Raw genomic sequence first — 16,323 nt, 5'->3', positions numbered from 1 at the left:
ATATTAACCAGTTCAGAGGAGCAATCTCTGGAGAATGAAATATTTTTAAGATACAGTAAATTCCAATACCAGTTTGTTGAGAACTTTGGAAACATTTCTAGCTCTAAAAATTAATCAATATTCATTAAGATTTGTGTCAGAGTAATGATTTCATTTTTTAAAGTTTTCTTTCAAAGGCTAGCATCTGATTTGAGAGTGTATGCCATTTATTACCTTGACTAATAGTGCTTTGATACTTGATAAAACTTAGCAGTGTCTTGTAAAAGAAAGTATAGCTATTGCTTATACTTGTATCTCTAATTCTTAGCACAGAATAAGCATTAGTGGTCATATGGCTATCATTTCAATAATAAAATACAGATATACTCATATCACATTGCACCTTTTGTGCACATTACTTTAAAATTCAGAATGAGATTTGATCTCTTTGAAAACAGGTCTTCTACCACACAATAGAATGAAAGTATAACATTAAGAGAAACAATGGGAAAAGAGTAGATGATTGATTCAGGGGAAATTATCTCATATGAAAAGAAGAGTTGAGGGAAAGCTGCTCCCTTAACGAATTAAGCACTGAATATATGTTTTATCTTTCTGTCCTCAATGGTATCATTTCCACTGTTTAAGCGTGGGCTGAGATGTAAACAACATAATTCTTGAAGTATGTTATATTCTACATGTTTTATGAATACATTAGTTTTTCAACAACTCTTAACTGATTCTTTTGTTGCTATGTTCATTTTCATTAGACTTGTAACTATTGTATTTTTAATCTTTCCAGAGTGAAATCCATATGTCTGAAGAAGCTATACAGGATATCTTGGAGCAAACAGAGTCAGACCCTGCATTTCAGGCCCTTTTTGATCTATTTGATTATGGTAAAACATTTCAGGCAATTAGTCTTTGTTTTGTTTTTGTTTTTGTTTTGCTTTAATTAGTTAGATTTTTTTCCAGTTCTTTAAGAAATATCAATAGTTAGTATCTTCTCAAATTATTTCAAATAAGCTTTTTCTTCCATTTCAACAAATATGTACATTTTAATCATGATCTCTAGACTAAAGGAACTTCAGCTAAGATAAGTTCATTGTTTTTTGTTATTGTTTTTATAGCTTTTTATTTACAAGTATATGCATGGGTAATTTTTCAGCATTGACAATTGCAAGACCTTTTGTTAGAATTTTTCCTCTTCTTCCTCCCACCCCCTCCCTGAGACAGCAGGTTGTCCGATACATGTTTTTATGTGTTAAAGTATATGTTAAATACAATATATGTATACATGTAAGACAAGTTCATTGTAGGTCAAAACTTTTTATTAAACTATTGTAGAAAATTTTGTCTAGTACTTGTTGAAATCCTGTCATTTGCCCAGCTCTTTTTTAAGCAAGGTAAGGTTGTACAAAAGCAACAGAAGATTTCATTTTTTCCTTTCAAGTTTCTTGCCATTTTGGAGGAAATCCATGAATTTACATAAAATACCATAAATAATTTAAAAAGCAACAGGAAATGTCTTGTGCAACTGAAGTTTGAATTTACTTTTTTTCTAAAGCAGCATAAATTGTTCCATTCTTCCTAATGTTTGTCTGTTTAATCAGGATTGAATTATATATAACTGTTTTCCTATTTTGAAAAGGTAAAGCAAAGAATAATAAGAACGTATCACAAGGCATTTCTAGTCAGCATTTGGAAGCAAATCAGAATGTTCTAGTAGAAGAAACTAATCTAGCAGTTGGAAACACTTTTGGAACTGAACAATCTAGTAAGTATCTATTAGTATTCTCAATCCAGATTTTAATTCCTAGTTTCTAAAATCTCTAATTTATATGTCATTTAATACCAAAGTTTATGTAAATAAATTATGTTTTTATCCCTTTAATGCCCTCTTCTGCAGAGGAAAATACTGCACCTAGTTCCACAGAAACTATTTTAAGCATAAAATTGTATACCTTACTTTAATACATACATATAATAGTATAATGCAAATATTATGATGGTCTACTCATAAATGCCAATTTTTTAAATTCTGCTTACTATGTATACTTTTTGTTTGTCAATTTCAGTGTTATTTCTTCTAGAAGGCCGAGATTGTAATCCAAATTTCATGGAAATTTTAAATTTCCATTGTATAAAGGCACATAAATTAGATTTTTGATAAATACTTGATGATTATAGAAATTACCACTTTTGTTTCCCTGGTTCTGAAGGGTTTTCAGCATTATAAGTAATTACAACTGCTAATCTGAAAGATTTTTAAAGATGGGAAGGAGGAAAAGAGAGTCATAGAAAAGTTCATTATAAGGAAATAGCTTGACTAGAAAAAATTGAACAAGGGAGAAATAAGATAAAAGAAAAGTGTGGGAATAAATAGGGGCAAGTCTTCTAGTTATTAATACTCAAAACTTCTTAAAGCTTTCTTGGCCAGTAAGAGTTTTTTTAAAGAACTTTAAAAACAAAATCAAAGCAAAACATATTATTTTGTGCTTTAATAAACTTATGCTAAGCAAAGTGTAATTTGGCTGGTAGTGTACTACATCTTATATATGTACCCTGTAAATATACTTACATTGCATATGACTAGGACCAATATTTGATACATGACAGTTATCAGATGATAGTTTCTTTAGTGTATACTGGTGAGAAAAAGATGATCAGTTCATTAATAAAATAATATATATAGTGAACAAAGCCTCATCAATACCTGAATCCCCTTACTTTGTGATAATCTAAGCCACCCTACTGTTTTGCAGATGACCACACTGTTGAGCCTACATTTTGTACAGACTATCATACTGAAGAAGCATCATGTGCCTTGAAGGATGGCAATGGTGATGATCATCTTAAGAAACAGGAAACCCAAGAACAGTGTGCCCCAATGGGATCTACCCTACAGAAAGAAACATTTAAAGCACCCTCCTGTGTTGCTCCTGAACAGAGATGTAACCTTGAAATCACCTTTGAATCTGTGCCTAATTTGAATGACTTTAACCAAAGAGGAAATTCTGGTCCTGAATGCAATGAACAGTGTACAGAATTGTACACAAATCAACTATCTAATGAAAATGAAATGGCTTTGGAAATTGGAAAGGACTCTTCGGTGTCTAATAACCCAAATACATCTGAACTACATCCTGATCAGTCCAATTTGCCTCTGGCTTCATTTGCTTCCCTTGATGAAGTAGCAGAAAGCAACGAAAATTTAACAAGTCATGGGAAAAATTCAAACCATTTTTTACCAAATATTTCATTAACTGGAAAACCATCTCAAAATAGCCAGTGTTGTGGAAGTCCCAGTGATTCTGTAAAACTTAAAACTATTTTTCATAGCTCCAAGTCACCCGATTGTAGTGAAATGCAGCAGAATAAAATTGAAACAAACGATATTTTGCCCATTGCATCACATCAGTCTTCTGATTGCTTAGATGATTCTTCAAACAGTACAGTCTTACTTGGCTCTGTTCACAGTTCAGGTTTAAATTTGTCTGATCAACACAAAGTAGAGGGCCCTCTGGAAGAATCTGTCACTTCCAGCAAACCATCTAGTAGTCAATCTTTTGTGGATTCACATCATTTGGAAAGCAAAGGTTTGCCATCAGAGCCCTCTAACTCAGAGGAAATAGCATTGGAATCACAAGAACCATCATCTTCTGTAAAAGAAGATGGTGGTGGTGTTCTTTTATCCCCTAGCAAAAGTGTTGAATGTAGAGAGATTGAAATAATGCCCACTGAGAGTAATCCTACAGAATATAGTCATTCTCTTCCCTCGGAATCCCTTTGTTCTTCAGTGGGAGAGATTAATACTGAACCTCAGAGTACTGGTGAATATGAACATTCTAAAGATTCCTCAACTGAAGTAGATCCATCAAACATAGTATCACTCAAAATTATCATAAGTGATGACCCATTTGTCTCAACAGATACAGAGCTAAACAATGCTGTTTCCAGCATCACTGGGGAAAACTTGCCTACTATAATCTTATCTTCTCCAGCAAAATCACCAGTCAAAAATGTAGGATTAGTTAAATGTTTGACTTCAGAAGAAACTTCAAATACTGTTTTATCTGCTGAAAAAGTAGGGGACTCAACATTAGTAGAACAGAGCCTTTTAGTGCTCAAACCTAAAGACACTATAACAAATAACATACAGAATGATGATTGCAGTGCATTTTCAACAGCCATCACACCAAGTGTATCTCAGGATGGAGGATTTATACAGTTGATGCCAGCAACAAGCACAACTTTTGGCAATTCCAATAATATTCTGATAGCTACCTGTGTGACTGATCCAACAACCTTGGGAACAGCTGTCACTCAATCTAATGTTGTAGTGTTACCTAACAATTCTGCACCTATAGGTGCGCAGCCCCCACCACCACAACAGTTACAAACTCCTCCAAGATCAAACAGTATGTTTGCAGTGAACCAGGCAGTATCACCTAATTTTTCACAAGGTAATTCTAAGATTATTTTGGTGGTATCTTTCTGGAATTGAATCATCTTTTATCCTTGGGTGGGAATAGATTTAAAGAGTAAAATAAGTAAATGAAATCCAAAAGGTTGTCATGATTATATTCACACTTTTATTTTAGCCAATTTCTCTAACCACACTTGTCTTGCAGAACCACTAACCAAAGTGAAATGTTTTGAGTTTTACTTTTTTTTTTCCCCAGTTACACCTAACCGTACTGACAAGCTGTGCAAGAGACTGAATAATTAACATATTTATTGAGTTCCTAATATAAATCTGTACATTGGAATATTCCTTTGCTGTGGAGAATAATAATAAAAAAAAAAAATCTGACATGGTCCCTTGTTAGAGAGCTTGTGTGGTCTTAATTAGAAAAACCATAGTTGCTAAAACTATATGGCAATGAATCCAATTGCAGCCGAACTTCCGAGATAGAAAGCCTTATACAGGAATAGGCAGGCACAACTTGAATTGGTCTTGAAAAAATCAGTCAGATCTGGGGAACTCAAGGTGTCAGTTGGGTATAGGTATTCCAGGTATAGGTGAAAGCCTACTAATTAATCCCTGAATAATTAAATAAGTGTGTTTACCTTTGTATTCAATGGTGATATCTACTTACAAATTTTAGTACACCATACTGTTTTTTATTGTTTTTCCAGTAAAGTTGATGGGTTTGCATTCAATAGTTGGGAAGCTTTTTTTGCCCATGTGAATAAAATGTGGGAATGAATAAATAAATTTATTAAGTGCTTCTTATGTGCAAAGTATTGTGCTCAGTACTAGGGATACAACTAGACAAGCAAGACAGTCCCTGTTTCCAGGACCTCTTGTTTTAATAGGAAGGAAGTTGCAGATCAGTTGGACAAGCCATATGGTTCATAGAGTACTTCAGCAAAGCAAGTAATGATTCATCTTATTGTGTCATTTCCATTAATGGGGAAAACCATTTCTGAAGTTAAGACTGTTTCATAGTAGCAAAGACTTTAAAAAGGGTGGTAAAAAACTTTCTTTTCCAGGATTTTAGTTTATGTGGCTATTGAGAGAACAGAAACAACAGCAGCTACAAAAGTAGTGGCTAGATTATTTCACAGAGATTATTTCCTTGAATAATTCCTGGACTGGAAGATGGTTAGAGGTAGCATTATTGCTGTAATAATCCTTGCGCTTACCTTTCCATTAATAGTAGTGGGTCAGCAGAAAGGGCAAGTCTTTTCTCCAGTGTGATCATTACCATTAGGGCCAGGACAAAAGAAAGGCTGATAGTTTGGGTGGCTGTGCTATTACCCAGGCTCTAGGAGTTAAGGTCCTTTTTTCATGAGAGTCTGAGGAAAGGTGGTAGTACTCCTTCAGGAGGATTATTATGATTTGGTCCTCTATTTCTAAAATCTTATTTAGTTAATATAGTTCCTATGGCATTTAGGATTTGAATGAAAGCAGTACAAAAACTACTTTTAAGTTCTATAAAGATGCCTTACTTTGGCATGAAGGTGAATATGAGTTCTCAAAGCCTATGTCAGTCAAGTACAAACTCTTTCATGTCTGACTGATCTGGAAAGGCTTCAAGTAGAAGCCTTGAAATATCTTTCAATAACAAATTGAGCAAAATTCAGAAAAGCTCATCACTAGAAATCTGGCCACCAAGTAACAATTTTTTTTTTTAGTTACAAATACTTATGAAACCAGAGAGGAATTGCAGTGGAGAATCTTCCACTGATAAAATCAGATTTCTTACATGTTAAGAAAGGAAACAAGAACAATATTCATTTTGTACCTATCATCTCCACTTGCCACCTCTAAATTAAGACTTATTCTGGGCTGTTTCCAAGAGGAAAGAGAGAAGGAAGTATAATTTTATAGAATCAATTGCAGTGTGTTAATAAGGATTATTATGAATTTTTTAAAAAAAATCTTTTATTATTTTTAATTTTAGGATCTGCTATTATAATTGCCTCTCCAGTCCAGCCTGTGCTCCAAGGGATGGTAGGAATGATCCCTGTATCAGTAGTAGGACAAAATGGAAATACTTTTCCAGCTCCTCCCAGACAGGTAACATTTTGATTTGCTGTGGGCTAAAAATGGAGTAGTGGAACATTTTGAGCATACTTTAATGTGAAGTTTTTCTTATCCAGGTCCTGCATATGCCTTTAGCAGCACCTGTCTGTAACAGAAGTGTTCCTAAACTCCCCATTCCTCCAAAATCCCAGAAGATCCAAGGAACAAGAAACAAGCCTAGTACAGGTAGGTATATTTTAAAGCTGACTAAATAACGTCAGTTTTATATTTCTTATTTTTCTTTGTGGCAAGGATAATTTCTCGAAATCTTCTAATAGAAAGGGATCTCTGGATTTCATTTCCTACTCCTGAATACTTTCGATACTTGGAGCTCTTACCATTATATTTTAAACAATTCTGCTATTATAAAACTCTTTTGTATCTCCCTGTAACTTATATCTATTAGTTCTAAATATCTAATGTCTCTTCTATATGATTGTCAGTTTCAAAATGGTCATCACAACTGCCATTTCATTCAAATCTCCCTTGTTATCTGACTTTTCTTCCATGTCTCCCTTCACTTATCTCTTTTCATCTCCTGCTGCCACTTCCCTAATACAAGCTTTTATTACCACTCACCTGGATTGTTCCTTTAATCTTTTTTTTTAAATAACTTTTTTTTAAAAATTCATGCGAAGATAATTTTCAGCATTCACCTTTGCAAAACCAAAAAAATTTTTCCCCCTTCCTTCCCCTCTCCCCTCTCTCCTATATACAGCAAGTAATCCAATTAATATAGGTTAAACATATGCTAAACTTATATTTAGTGGAAAGGAGGGATATAAGTGATGATCCAGCAAAGAGGGTGAGAAGGAATGATAGGATGAGAAGCAAAGCAGTGTCAACAAAGCCAAGAAAAAAGAGAGGTTAACAATATCAAAAGTTGTAGTAATATTTTAGCTGTGAAAGGGGGAAAAAAAATAGTATGGTAGATTGAAGATATAGAAGGACTAAGTTAAGGTTTGTTTTGTTTTCTTAAGATAGTGGTATCTGTGCATGTTGGTAGGGATAATCAAGAATGAATTAATAAAGAAGGGAAGGGAATAAGCTCTTAGATAGCACCTTGTTTGTGTTAGGTACCATGCCAAGCATTTTACAAATATTATCTCACAATATGAACCTCACAACAATCCTGAGAAAAATCTCCATTTTATAGATGAGGAAACTGAAGCAGAGAGAGGTAAAATGACTTGTCCAGAGTCACACTGCTAGCACATACATATGGCCAGATTGAAACTGAGGTCTTCTTAACTCCAAGCCAAATGCATTGTGACATCACCAGCTGCCCTCATGGATAAGAAGAAATTGCTTTGTGAGGGAAAAAATTCCCAGAGGACAAATTGAGATCTGGTGTGTGAATTAGAGCAACTGGCTTGGGCAAGAGGAACAACTTTTTCAGAAAGGAAAACAAAGAGAGAAAATGCTGTAGAAGAAATTTCAGATTGAGTAGAGAAAAAGAACTTTCACATGGCTTTCACATGCTCAGTAAAGCAGGAAAGCAAGTTTCTCTGTGGAAAAGGACGGTGGGAGTATGTAAAGGCTTGAGAACATTTAGAATCCCTGCTCTGTGGATAGACTTAGTGAAGGAAATATAAACGATTTTTTATGTAACGTTGAGGGCCTAGTTTTAATTAAGCAACACATTTGAGGTCATTTCAGTCTCCTGATTTCTCTAGTAACGTTCTGCAACATTTGACTAGGAGATAATGAGTTTGGTAGGAGTCACTTCCCACCCAACCATAGAGGTGTTTTGGGCAGTAATTGGACAAGGGGTTCCAAAGTATAGTTAACTGGTCAACCACCAGATTATCAATCAGACAATAAACATTAAGTGCCTACTATGTACTAGGTACTCTGTTGCGCATTAGACATACAAAGAAAAGCAAAAGATGGATCCTATTCTCTTAGACTTTATAGTCTTAATTGGGAAGACAACATACAAACAACCATACAGACAAGACAGAAGACAGGATGAATTTCCTCCGAGGGAAGATTAAAGAAGATTCTGCCTTTCCTGAGAAGTTGGATTTTATCTAAGGTTTGAAAGAAGCCAGGAGACAGAGATGAGGAGGGAAAGCATTCTAAGAATGGGGGATGATCTATGAAAATGCACTGAGACAGGAGACTGTGTCTTGTTTGAGAAACAAGGTGGCCAGTGTCACTGGATCATAGGATGTAGAAAGAGACAAGCAAGTAAGGGAAAGATAAAAAGTAAAAAGATTGGGATAGTAGAGACCAGATCATGAAGAATTTTGCACACAAAATAGAAGACAAATGGAGAAGAGATGAGGCAAAGAGACTTAAGCAGAAAACTCTTAGCAATCATCCAGGCTTGAGGTAGGAAGGGCCTGTCCCATGGTGGTGTCAGTCTTAGAAGAGAAAAGAGGGCACATTTAGGAGAAGTTAAAAGGGTAAAATTAACAAATCTTGGCTGCAGACTGACTTAAGGGGCAAGAATGAGGAGTTGAGGATTATACCTGGTATTTAAACCTGGGTAATGGGAAGAATGATAGTACCCTCAATAGTAATAGGAAAGTGAGAAAGATGGAAATATTTGAGGAAATAAGATTATGAAAGTTGAATTGTGAGATCAGAGTTATATATATATATATATTGAGAGAAGTATTAAAGAGTTCAAAACCTTAAAGATAGCAGTCATGAGTAACATTGAAATCTAAGTTATGACTATGCTGTAGGTTAGGGATAGTGAATATATGGATCATGAAAGCTGAATCAGTGAACCAGAACAGTGTCAGAGAGGAAAGACACATGCATATTAAGGTCTCTTGGTGTGAGAATAATGGTAGAAGACTATAAAGACAGTTACTAAACTCCTTAAGGGAAATGGCAGCTTTTTAGACAACTTTTTTAAAAATTTAAATAAAAATATAAATATATAAAACAATACTCAAAGGAAACATTGAAGTCTCCTAACAGAAGGATAGTCAGTAATGGCATTCATGACCAAAAGGCATGTCTTCGCCTTAAAAGGGCAAGTGCAAGAGGAAGAGGGGCAGGGGAGGATCTAGATTAGCAAAGGCCAGACTAAGGTACCCAGGGAAGAGTGTAGAGTAAAGTATCACCAGAAAGGGTTTTTACCACAGCAGGTGATAATTGAATCATGGAAAACAGAAAGTGAGAGTTTGCCAGATATAGGATAGAGAAAGGCCCCAACCTTCCAGGGTACTGTGATATCAGAACACAGTGTATTAGATAGCTTCCATACCTTATATCACTAAAACATGAGAAGCTGTGGGTAGATTTAACAGACAGAAATAGAAGGGAGTTCTCTCCGTGTTCTTGAGTTGTTAATACAGTTCCCTGTGAAAGAGTAAACTCATAAACCTTATCTCAATGTGAAATGAAAATTCACACTTACACAATAGTCTGCATGAGATTAATCTTGGTTGACAAAACTGAAAGCCACTACTTTATTTTCCTCATGTTTAAAAATTAATTCATTCAAGAATTTTGTTAGCTTTGATTCCATAACTTACTTGGTTACATACATTTTACCTTTTACCCCTTTAATTTTGGTCCTTTCTCTCTTCAATAAATAAATTCTAATCCCCTATTCCTTAGTCCCAATTCCTTGCTTCTAATTACTCTCCCTATATAATTTCCAAATCCTTTCACTTCACTGAATTTTGGGCCCTAAAAGCCTTCTTTCACATCATGACATTTCCTAAGAATTCTACTATAGGATTTAGAATGGAAGAAATTTAAAAGAGATAATCTAGTCCAGCCTTTTTATTTTTAGAAATGAGAAAACTGAGACCTAGAGAGGTTGAGTTGGGCAGGATTTTAGATAAATGGGAAAGTTGTATTCAAATCCATGAACTATTCCCACTTAAAATTTAATACTTAATTGATTCAATACCTATAACTTAGTGTGTCTTTTTCTCTATATTTAATTTTTAAGATTTAAATATTTATTACACTATAGATTTACTATTTCTTAGCAATCTAATAATTTATTATTGATTATAATTATGTTATATTACATATTTAATGTATCATAATTACATTGAATATATTGTATGTTATATTTATAATTTAACATGTCATGATAAATTTATTAAATATATATGAAGCCTATTTAATATTTGTTTCTTGCTTTATAGTGCTGAGCAAGCTAAGTAGGAGAAGAAATCTAGTTAACATAAGAATTTCATTTTATCAGGAAATTATTGAGATTTTTTTTTAAATTAGCAAATACTCAGGGTTTGTGGGGTGTTTTATTGTTAAATATATAGATATATAGATTTTTTTTTTTTTTTTTTTGCTGAGGCAATGGAAGTTAAGTGACTTCCCCAGGGCACACAGCTAAGAAATGTTAAATATCTGAAACCAGATTTGAACTCAGGACTTCCTGACTTTGGGGCTGGTACTCTATCCATTGGGCTACCTAGCTACCCCTTAAATATACACTTTTTAAAATAAACACATCTCCTTCCCAAAGCAGGAGACTTTTCATTTAATAATGTATTCAAATTTATCACAAGAGAAATTTCTCAAGGTCACTGGACTTGGTCTTAAGTTGGTTTGAGAATTTAAGGCTATTGAGTAAGTTTTCTTCAATCAGTACACTTCTGGTTTCAAAAAAGTCTATGCATATATTTGTTTCTTCAGAAAACATTATTTCACTAATATGAAAAATATTTGTTTTACCACCAATCTCTTTTCTCACAGGAGGATATAATTTTTCAAAAAGATGTTTTCTGTCTTTAATTATTTGCATTTTAATAGTTCCAGGAAAGTTGACCACCAGCTTGGGGGATTCTTTAAGCCATCCAGTTGGTTTTCATACACACAGGTGAGCATAAATGTTTTTTTTATTATTTGTGTTATTTAAAAATGGCAGCATTTTGTTGCTGAAATACTTTTCTTCTTTTTTGCAGAACTCTAATTCCTGAAAAGAATTTGGCTACAGATCTTGGGAAGAAATTAGAAGAAACCACAATTCCCCTTTCTACAGATAATACAGTGTCTGCTGGCAAACCACATGAAAGTCACAGGCGTGTACTTTGCTTTGATACTTCTCCTGGAGTCAATACCCAAGGGTCTAACACCAAAACACTGTCTCAAAACAAAGAAAGGAATGACATTCCCTTTGTTACTGTGGACTCTCCCACTGTGTCATCTTCCATTGTAAAGTCCTCTTTGAATATCAAAAAAGAGAGGGAAAAATCTTCTGGGCCTAAGATTTTATCTCAGTCAGAAACTGCTAGCAGTAGGAATACAGCTGTAAAAGAAATCCAATCAGAAAAAAAGAATTCACTGGCTGGTCTGGTTCTTGATTCTTTTCACAAAGCAACAGCTAATAAGGAGAATGAAGTACAAAGGGATGTGGAAAGGCAAAAAAATCAGGAAGCTACCAAACTGTCAAATGGGCATCAAAACAGTCCTCTGTGGAATGACAAAACTTCTGCTGCCTCAGTCCAAGAACAGACCAAAAAACAGGGGCCATCTGGAAACAGTAAAAACACTGTTTCAACAGGGACAGTTTCAAAGGAGCTAAAACGGGAACAGACTAAATCTGCTAGCCCTCTAACTAAAAACAGTGTAGAGAAATTACATGACCTTCACTGGCACAGCCCAACAAACAGACTCCCCAATTCTGGGGATTTACCTGTGCCTAGGACACCAGGATCAGGAATTGGGGAGAAACATAAGGAAGAAGCCTGTGACAGCATCCAGGCTTCCAACGCTAGACGTTTCACTGATGAGAATGGCACTCCCAAAGGAATGATCCCTCCTGCCACTCCAGACTTACCAGCTTGTAGCCCTGCTAGTGAAACAGGGAGTGAAAATAGTGTCAACATGGCAGCCCATACTTTAATGATTCTCTCACGAGCTGCTATCTCAAGGACTACTACAAAACCACTCAAAGATAATACACAGCAATTTAGGTCTTCAAGGAGCACCACCAAAAAAAGGAAACTTGAAGATTTAGATGAGTGTGATCGGACTGCCCGTTCTTCCAATAAAAATCTTCCAAATTCAACAGTGCAAGTAAAAAAGAAGAAAATAAAGGCAAGTCTGAAAGATTTTAAAAAGTTTATTGCTTCATTTTCATTGAGGCTCTAAACGTTAGTTTTTCACTTTGCTATCAAAAAAGTTTTGCCAAAAAAAGGTTCATAATAATGGCATATTATTTCTTTCAAAAATTCATTTATCCAGAACTTTTATTTTAATCCTCCAGTATATACTAAAAAGGAAGTACTTAGATGGTATTCCTAGTTTTATTTTTATTATTTACAATTTTCCTAATTAAATGGTTCAGCCACACTGATAACTTTTAAAAAATGCTTTGTGGTAAATATTTTCATGCGATTTTTTTTTTTTATTCAAATCTTGAATGTTTAAAAAATTATATATACCGAGAATCATTTATCAGTGGTGATTATTGTAATTCTTACAAAGTACTTTTCTCACAATTGCCCTTTTAATTTATCCTTAAGATAATTAGAGTCGTATAGGGAATGCTATCCCCATTTTACAGTGAAGGAAACTAAACTTCCTCAGAAGTCACATAAATAATGATTATCATTAGGATAAGTTCATTTAGAATTCAAAACAGTATATACACTTATTACTATATGGAATCTTTTATAAACCTGTATTTTTACAAAACTAAAATTACTTAAAACAAACAAACAACTAAAGACATTTAAAGGGAAGGCTGAGACATTATAATCCTCTGTGATTATGTGTGATGTTAGCTAACATAGGATTGTTTTTCTTCTCTCCCCAGAAAAAGAAGCTACCTAATTCATTTCCTGCTGGAATGGATGTGGACAAGTTTTTGTTGTCTTTACATTATGATGAATAAGAACTCTAAGTTATTAAGAATATTAGTAATTTAAAACTGGTACCCATATTACTATGAGTAAGAAAAAGAATATGAGAGCAGGAACTGCACTTTCAGTGTGCACTGAAGTTACACTTTATAGCTATATCATGCTGTTTCTAAAGCAGCTTGCTAGTTTGTAAATAGACTTGATTTAGTATATTTTTATTTTGGAAAAAGCACTTGCAGAAATATAATAAAGCCATTAATCTGCAAAACTGTACAGCTACCACAATTGCATTTTGTAAATACTATGTAAATTGTATTGAAATTGAATTTCAATTAACTAAACTTTGACAAACCTGGTTTTGTTTTGTTTTTGTTTTTTGTTTCTATTTTAATTACCAGTCAATTCCCAACTCAACAAAGTTGTCCTTTTCTTTGAAAAAAGTGATTGTTTATAGTCAGTGTAACAAAATATTTCTAAGACTTAGCCATTAAACCAATTAAAGGTAATGCCTTAGAATAAGAATTTGATTGTTTTCTTTTTTTAAAACTGTTTTCTCTATCCCTCGTTATCACGGTAAAGGTTGTATGCCTGATTATTTTTTAAATTAAAAAACAAACCAGGGAGAAACAAAAGCTTTAAATATCCTCATTTTGGTCTATTAGTTAGAGGGAGAATTTTATAAGATATTTAATAAGTGTTTTGATCTGTTGTGTGTAGGGATTTTTATAAAACTTTAAATGAGCCATATAAAGTTTGCTTTTGTAGTGGAAATTTCCCAGAAATGTATATATCTTTCTCCTTTTCTCCCTTTCCCCCCCCCCAAAAAAAAAAAAAACTGGGACTTTTTTTAAAAATTGCACTAATTCAGAAAAGTCTTCAATCTAGTGGCCAAATCTCATTTATTTAAATCATATCCAATATTGAGAGCTTGTGTGTTGAGATTTATTTCCTAGCATAGATAGAATCACATTCATTTAGATATAACTAAAATAACTATTTGGCTGTTATTTTTTCTCCTTTTCCTTAAAGTGTATAGGATAACTACATAAGTAGATATCCATGGTCAGTTCCGGAGAAAGAGCGCTATCTCCACATTTGTAATACAACCTGTAAAGTTTAAAGGTTAATTTAAACTTTACTTAAGAACAAAATTTTAGCATTTAACCTATTGTGCCTGGAAATTACTGATGTGCATTTTCTAAAGTGCTTCCTATTGTGGTTTGACTTAAAACATGTAGATTGTTTTAACCCCTACAGGGTTGACATTAATTCAGCTTTCTTCAACTGTTCTAGACTGAGCCATAAAAATCCATTTGCTATCTGGTAAACATTTCCTGAATTTATTTCACTGGCACTAATTGCTTTGTCATGTTCAAATTTTACTTGAGACTTTTGTGTTGTAAAAAAATTTGTTTGTGGCAGTGGTGATATGAAGATTCCTAAGGAACTAAACATTATGCAGTTATTGTTTATATAAGCTCTATTACTTGATACTGCATTACTTGTTAGGTTTGAATAAATATTTTGGTTAACTTCAAAAGATTTGACTATTTATTAATCTGGTTTTTTCTGAACATATACTTTTACTTATCTGGAAGAGATTTTATGGTAGAAACCAAAGAAGTTGATTGGTAATGTCAATTTACAGAATGTCTTAAGAGTTGAGAATCCAGAATATCCCCAAAAGTCTTACTCATGTCCAGGGAGTATTGTATTTATTGTTTTGCCAGTCTTCCAAATGTTGTAGAATCCAGTCTACTATTCACAAAAGTTCATAGTTTTAATGAGGTTCAGATTCCCCTCGATTCCCAGTCAGGGAACCAAATGATGAGGTTTGGCGCAGGGCAGAGAGTTGTGGGAACCCCTCTCGTCAGCACAGGTCCTTCATAAAAGAAGGGTGTCTTCTCAACAGGCAGAGGGTCCTGACAGGCAGCTATGCCAAGGAAAGAAAGGGGTTCCTTGGCATGGCATGCTCCTGCTTTGGGCCTCTGCCAAGAAATGAGCCCCAAAGTTAAGAGATTTGAGACTGACCTTTCAATTGAATGAGGTTACTGGCCCCAGGCCTAGATTTCCAGTAGAATGGGATCATTTACTGGGAGTGGTCCTGAGCCAATCTTCAGCTCAGTAGGGGTAGATATTAATCTAGATCTCCATAAATGAGATTACTTACATTTGAGCGAAGTAGGGTGTGGTCCAGAACTCAACTAGTCCCACCAAGATAACAGAATGAAAGCACTTTATCTTGATTCCCTGAGGCAGGCCTCTCTCAGGAGAGCCTCTCAAGTGTCTACCCCAAAGTCAGGACAGTTTCAGGGTTTCTTCCTATCATTTACCCCCCCCTCAAGCAGTTAGCACCCAAATTCATTTGGGGAAGAAGGGGCGAAGATCTGACTTCTTTAACTACTTCAAGCTATCAAGAGTCGTAGAGATGTCCCTAATTCACTTGGGGTTCATGCCAGGAGGGGAGGTGTGAGATCTGAAAATAGCAGCAGGGCATCTAAGGGGTGTTGCGTGTCCCAAAAAATCGTGCCATGATTTGCATGCTGGAGGGCAGTTGAAAATCCGTAGCAGAAAACAGATCTCAGGAACAGATTAAAAGTGGGATGTCATCCAGGGTTGAGATGTTTGGGAATGGGGCCTTTTGCAAAAAATGCATCAGATCCCATCTGATATGCTGATAGCTCACCCAACAATGCTGAATGCCCCCACTGCCTACAGAGCTCCCTAGCTGAAAGTAGTTAAGGAGTTAATTGCTGGCATGGGCATAGAATGCCAATCAAGAAAGAGAGAGAAAATGCTAGGAGCAAAAAAAGTAAAAAACTTAGTAAAAAGTGTTAAATAGCCTAGAGTCTAGGGTGTCATTGAGAATAAGCCACTCTTTCTTTCCCATTTTCAGGAAAGCAAATTTCTCCCAGTTGGGTGAAGTCAGGGAGCAGGGTGGCAGGATTAAGGATGTAATGCACCCAGAGAGTCAGGTCAGATAGGAGACCCTGATATCTAGTAGGC

At 34.8% G+C, this 16,323-nt stretch overlaps 1 protein-coding gene across 1 annotated transcript in view; it reads left to right on the top strand.

Moving 5' to 3' along the window:
* Positions 1–14,857, top strand: part of LOC100926994 (protein NPAT) — a 47,904-nt gene extending 33,047 nt beyond the window's left edge. The window contains exons 11-18 of the mRNA XM_003764259.4: positions 782–878; positions 1,631–1,756; positions 2,745–4,445; positions 6,393–6,508; positions 6,592–6,700; positions 11,264–11,330; positions 11,416–12,550; positions 13,272–14,857. Of these exons, the coding sequence (XP_003764307.1) occupies positions 782–878; positions 1,631–1,756; positions 2,745–4,445; positions 6,393–6,508; positions 6,592–6,700; positions 11,264–11,330; positions 11,416–12,550; positions 13,272–13,349 (3,429 nt within the window). The 3' untranslated portion in view covers positions 13,350–14,857. The remainder of the gene's footprint in view (positions 1–781; positions 879–1,630; positions 1,757–2,744; positions 4,446–6,392; positions 6,509–6,591; positions 6,701–11,263; positions 11,331–11,415; positions 12,551–13,271) is intronic.
* The last annotated feature ends 1,466 nt before the right edge of the window (positions 14,858–16,323 follow it).

Source organism: Sarcophilus harrisii, chromosome 3 (genome assembly GCF_902635505.1).
Source record: "Sarcophilus harrisii chromosome 3, mSarHar1.11, whole genome shotgun sequence".
In the NCBI taxonomy this organism is placed as follows: Eukaryota; Metazoa; Chordata; class Mammalia; order Dasyuromorphia; family Dasyuridae; genus Sarcophilus; species Sarcophilus harrisii.
Note: the sequence above shows the minus strand (reverse complement) of the source record. Positions and strands in the feature narration are given on the sequence as shown.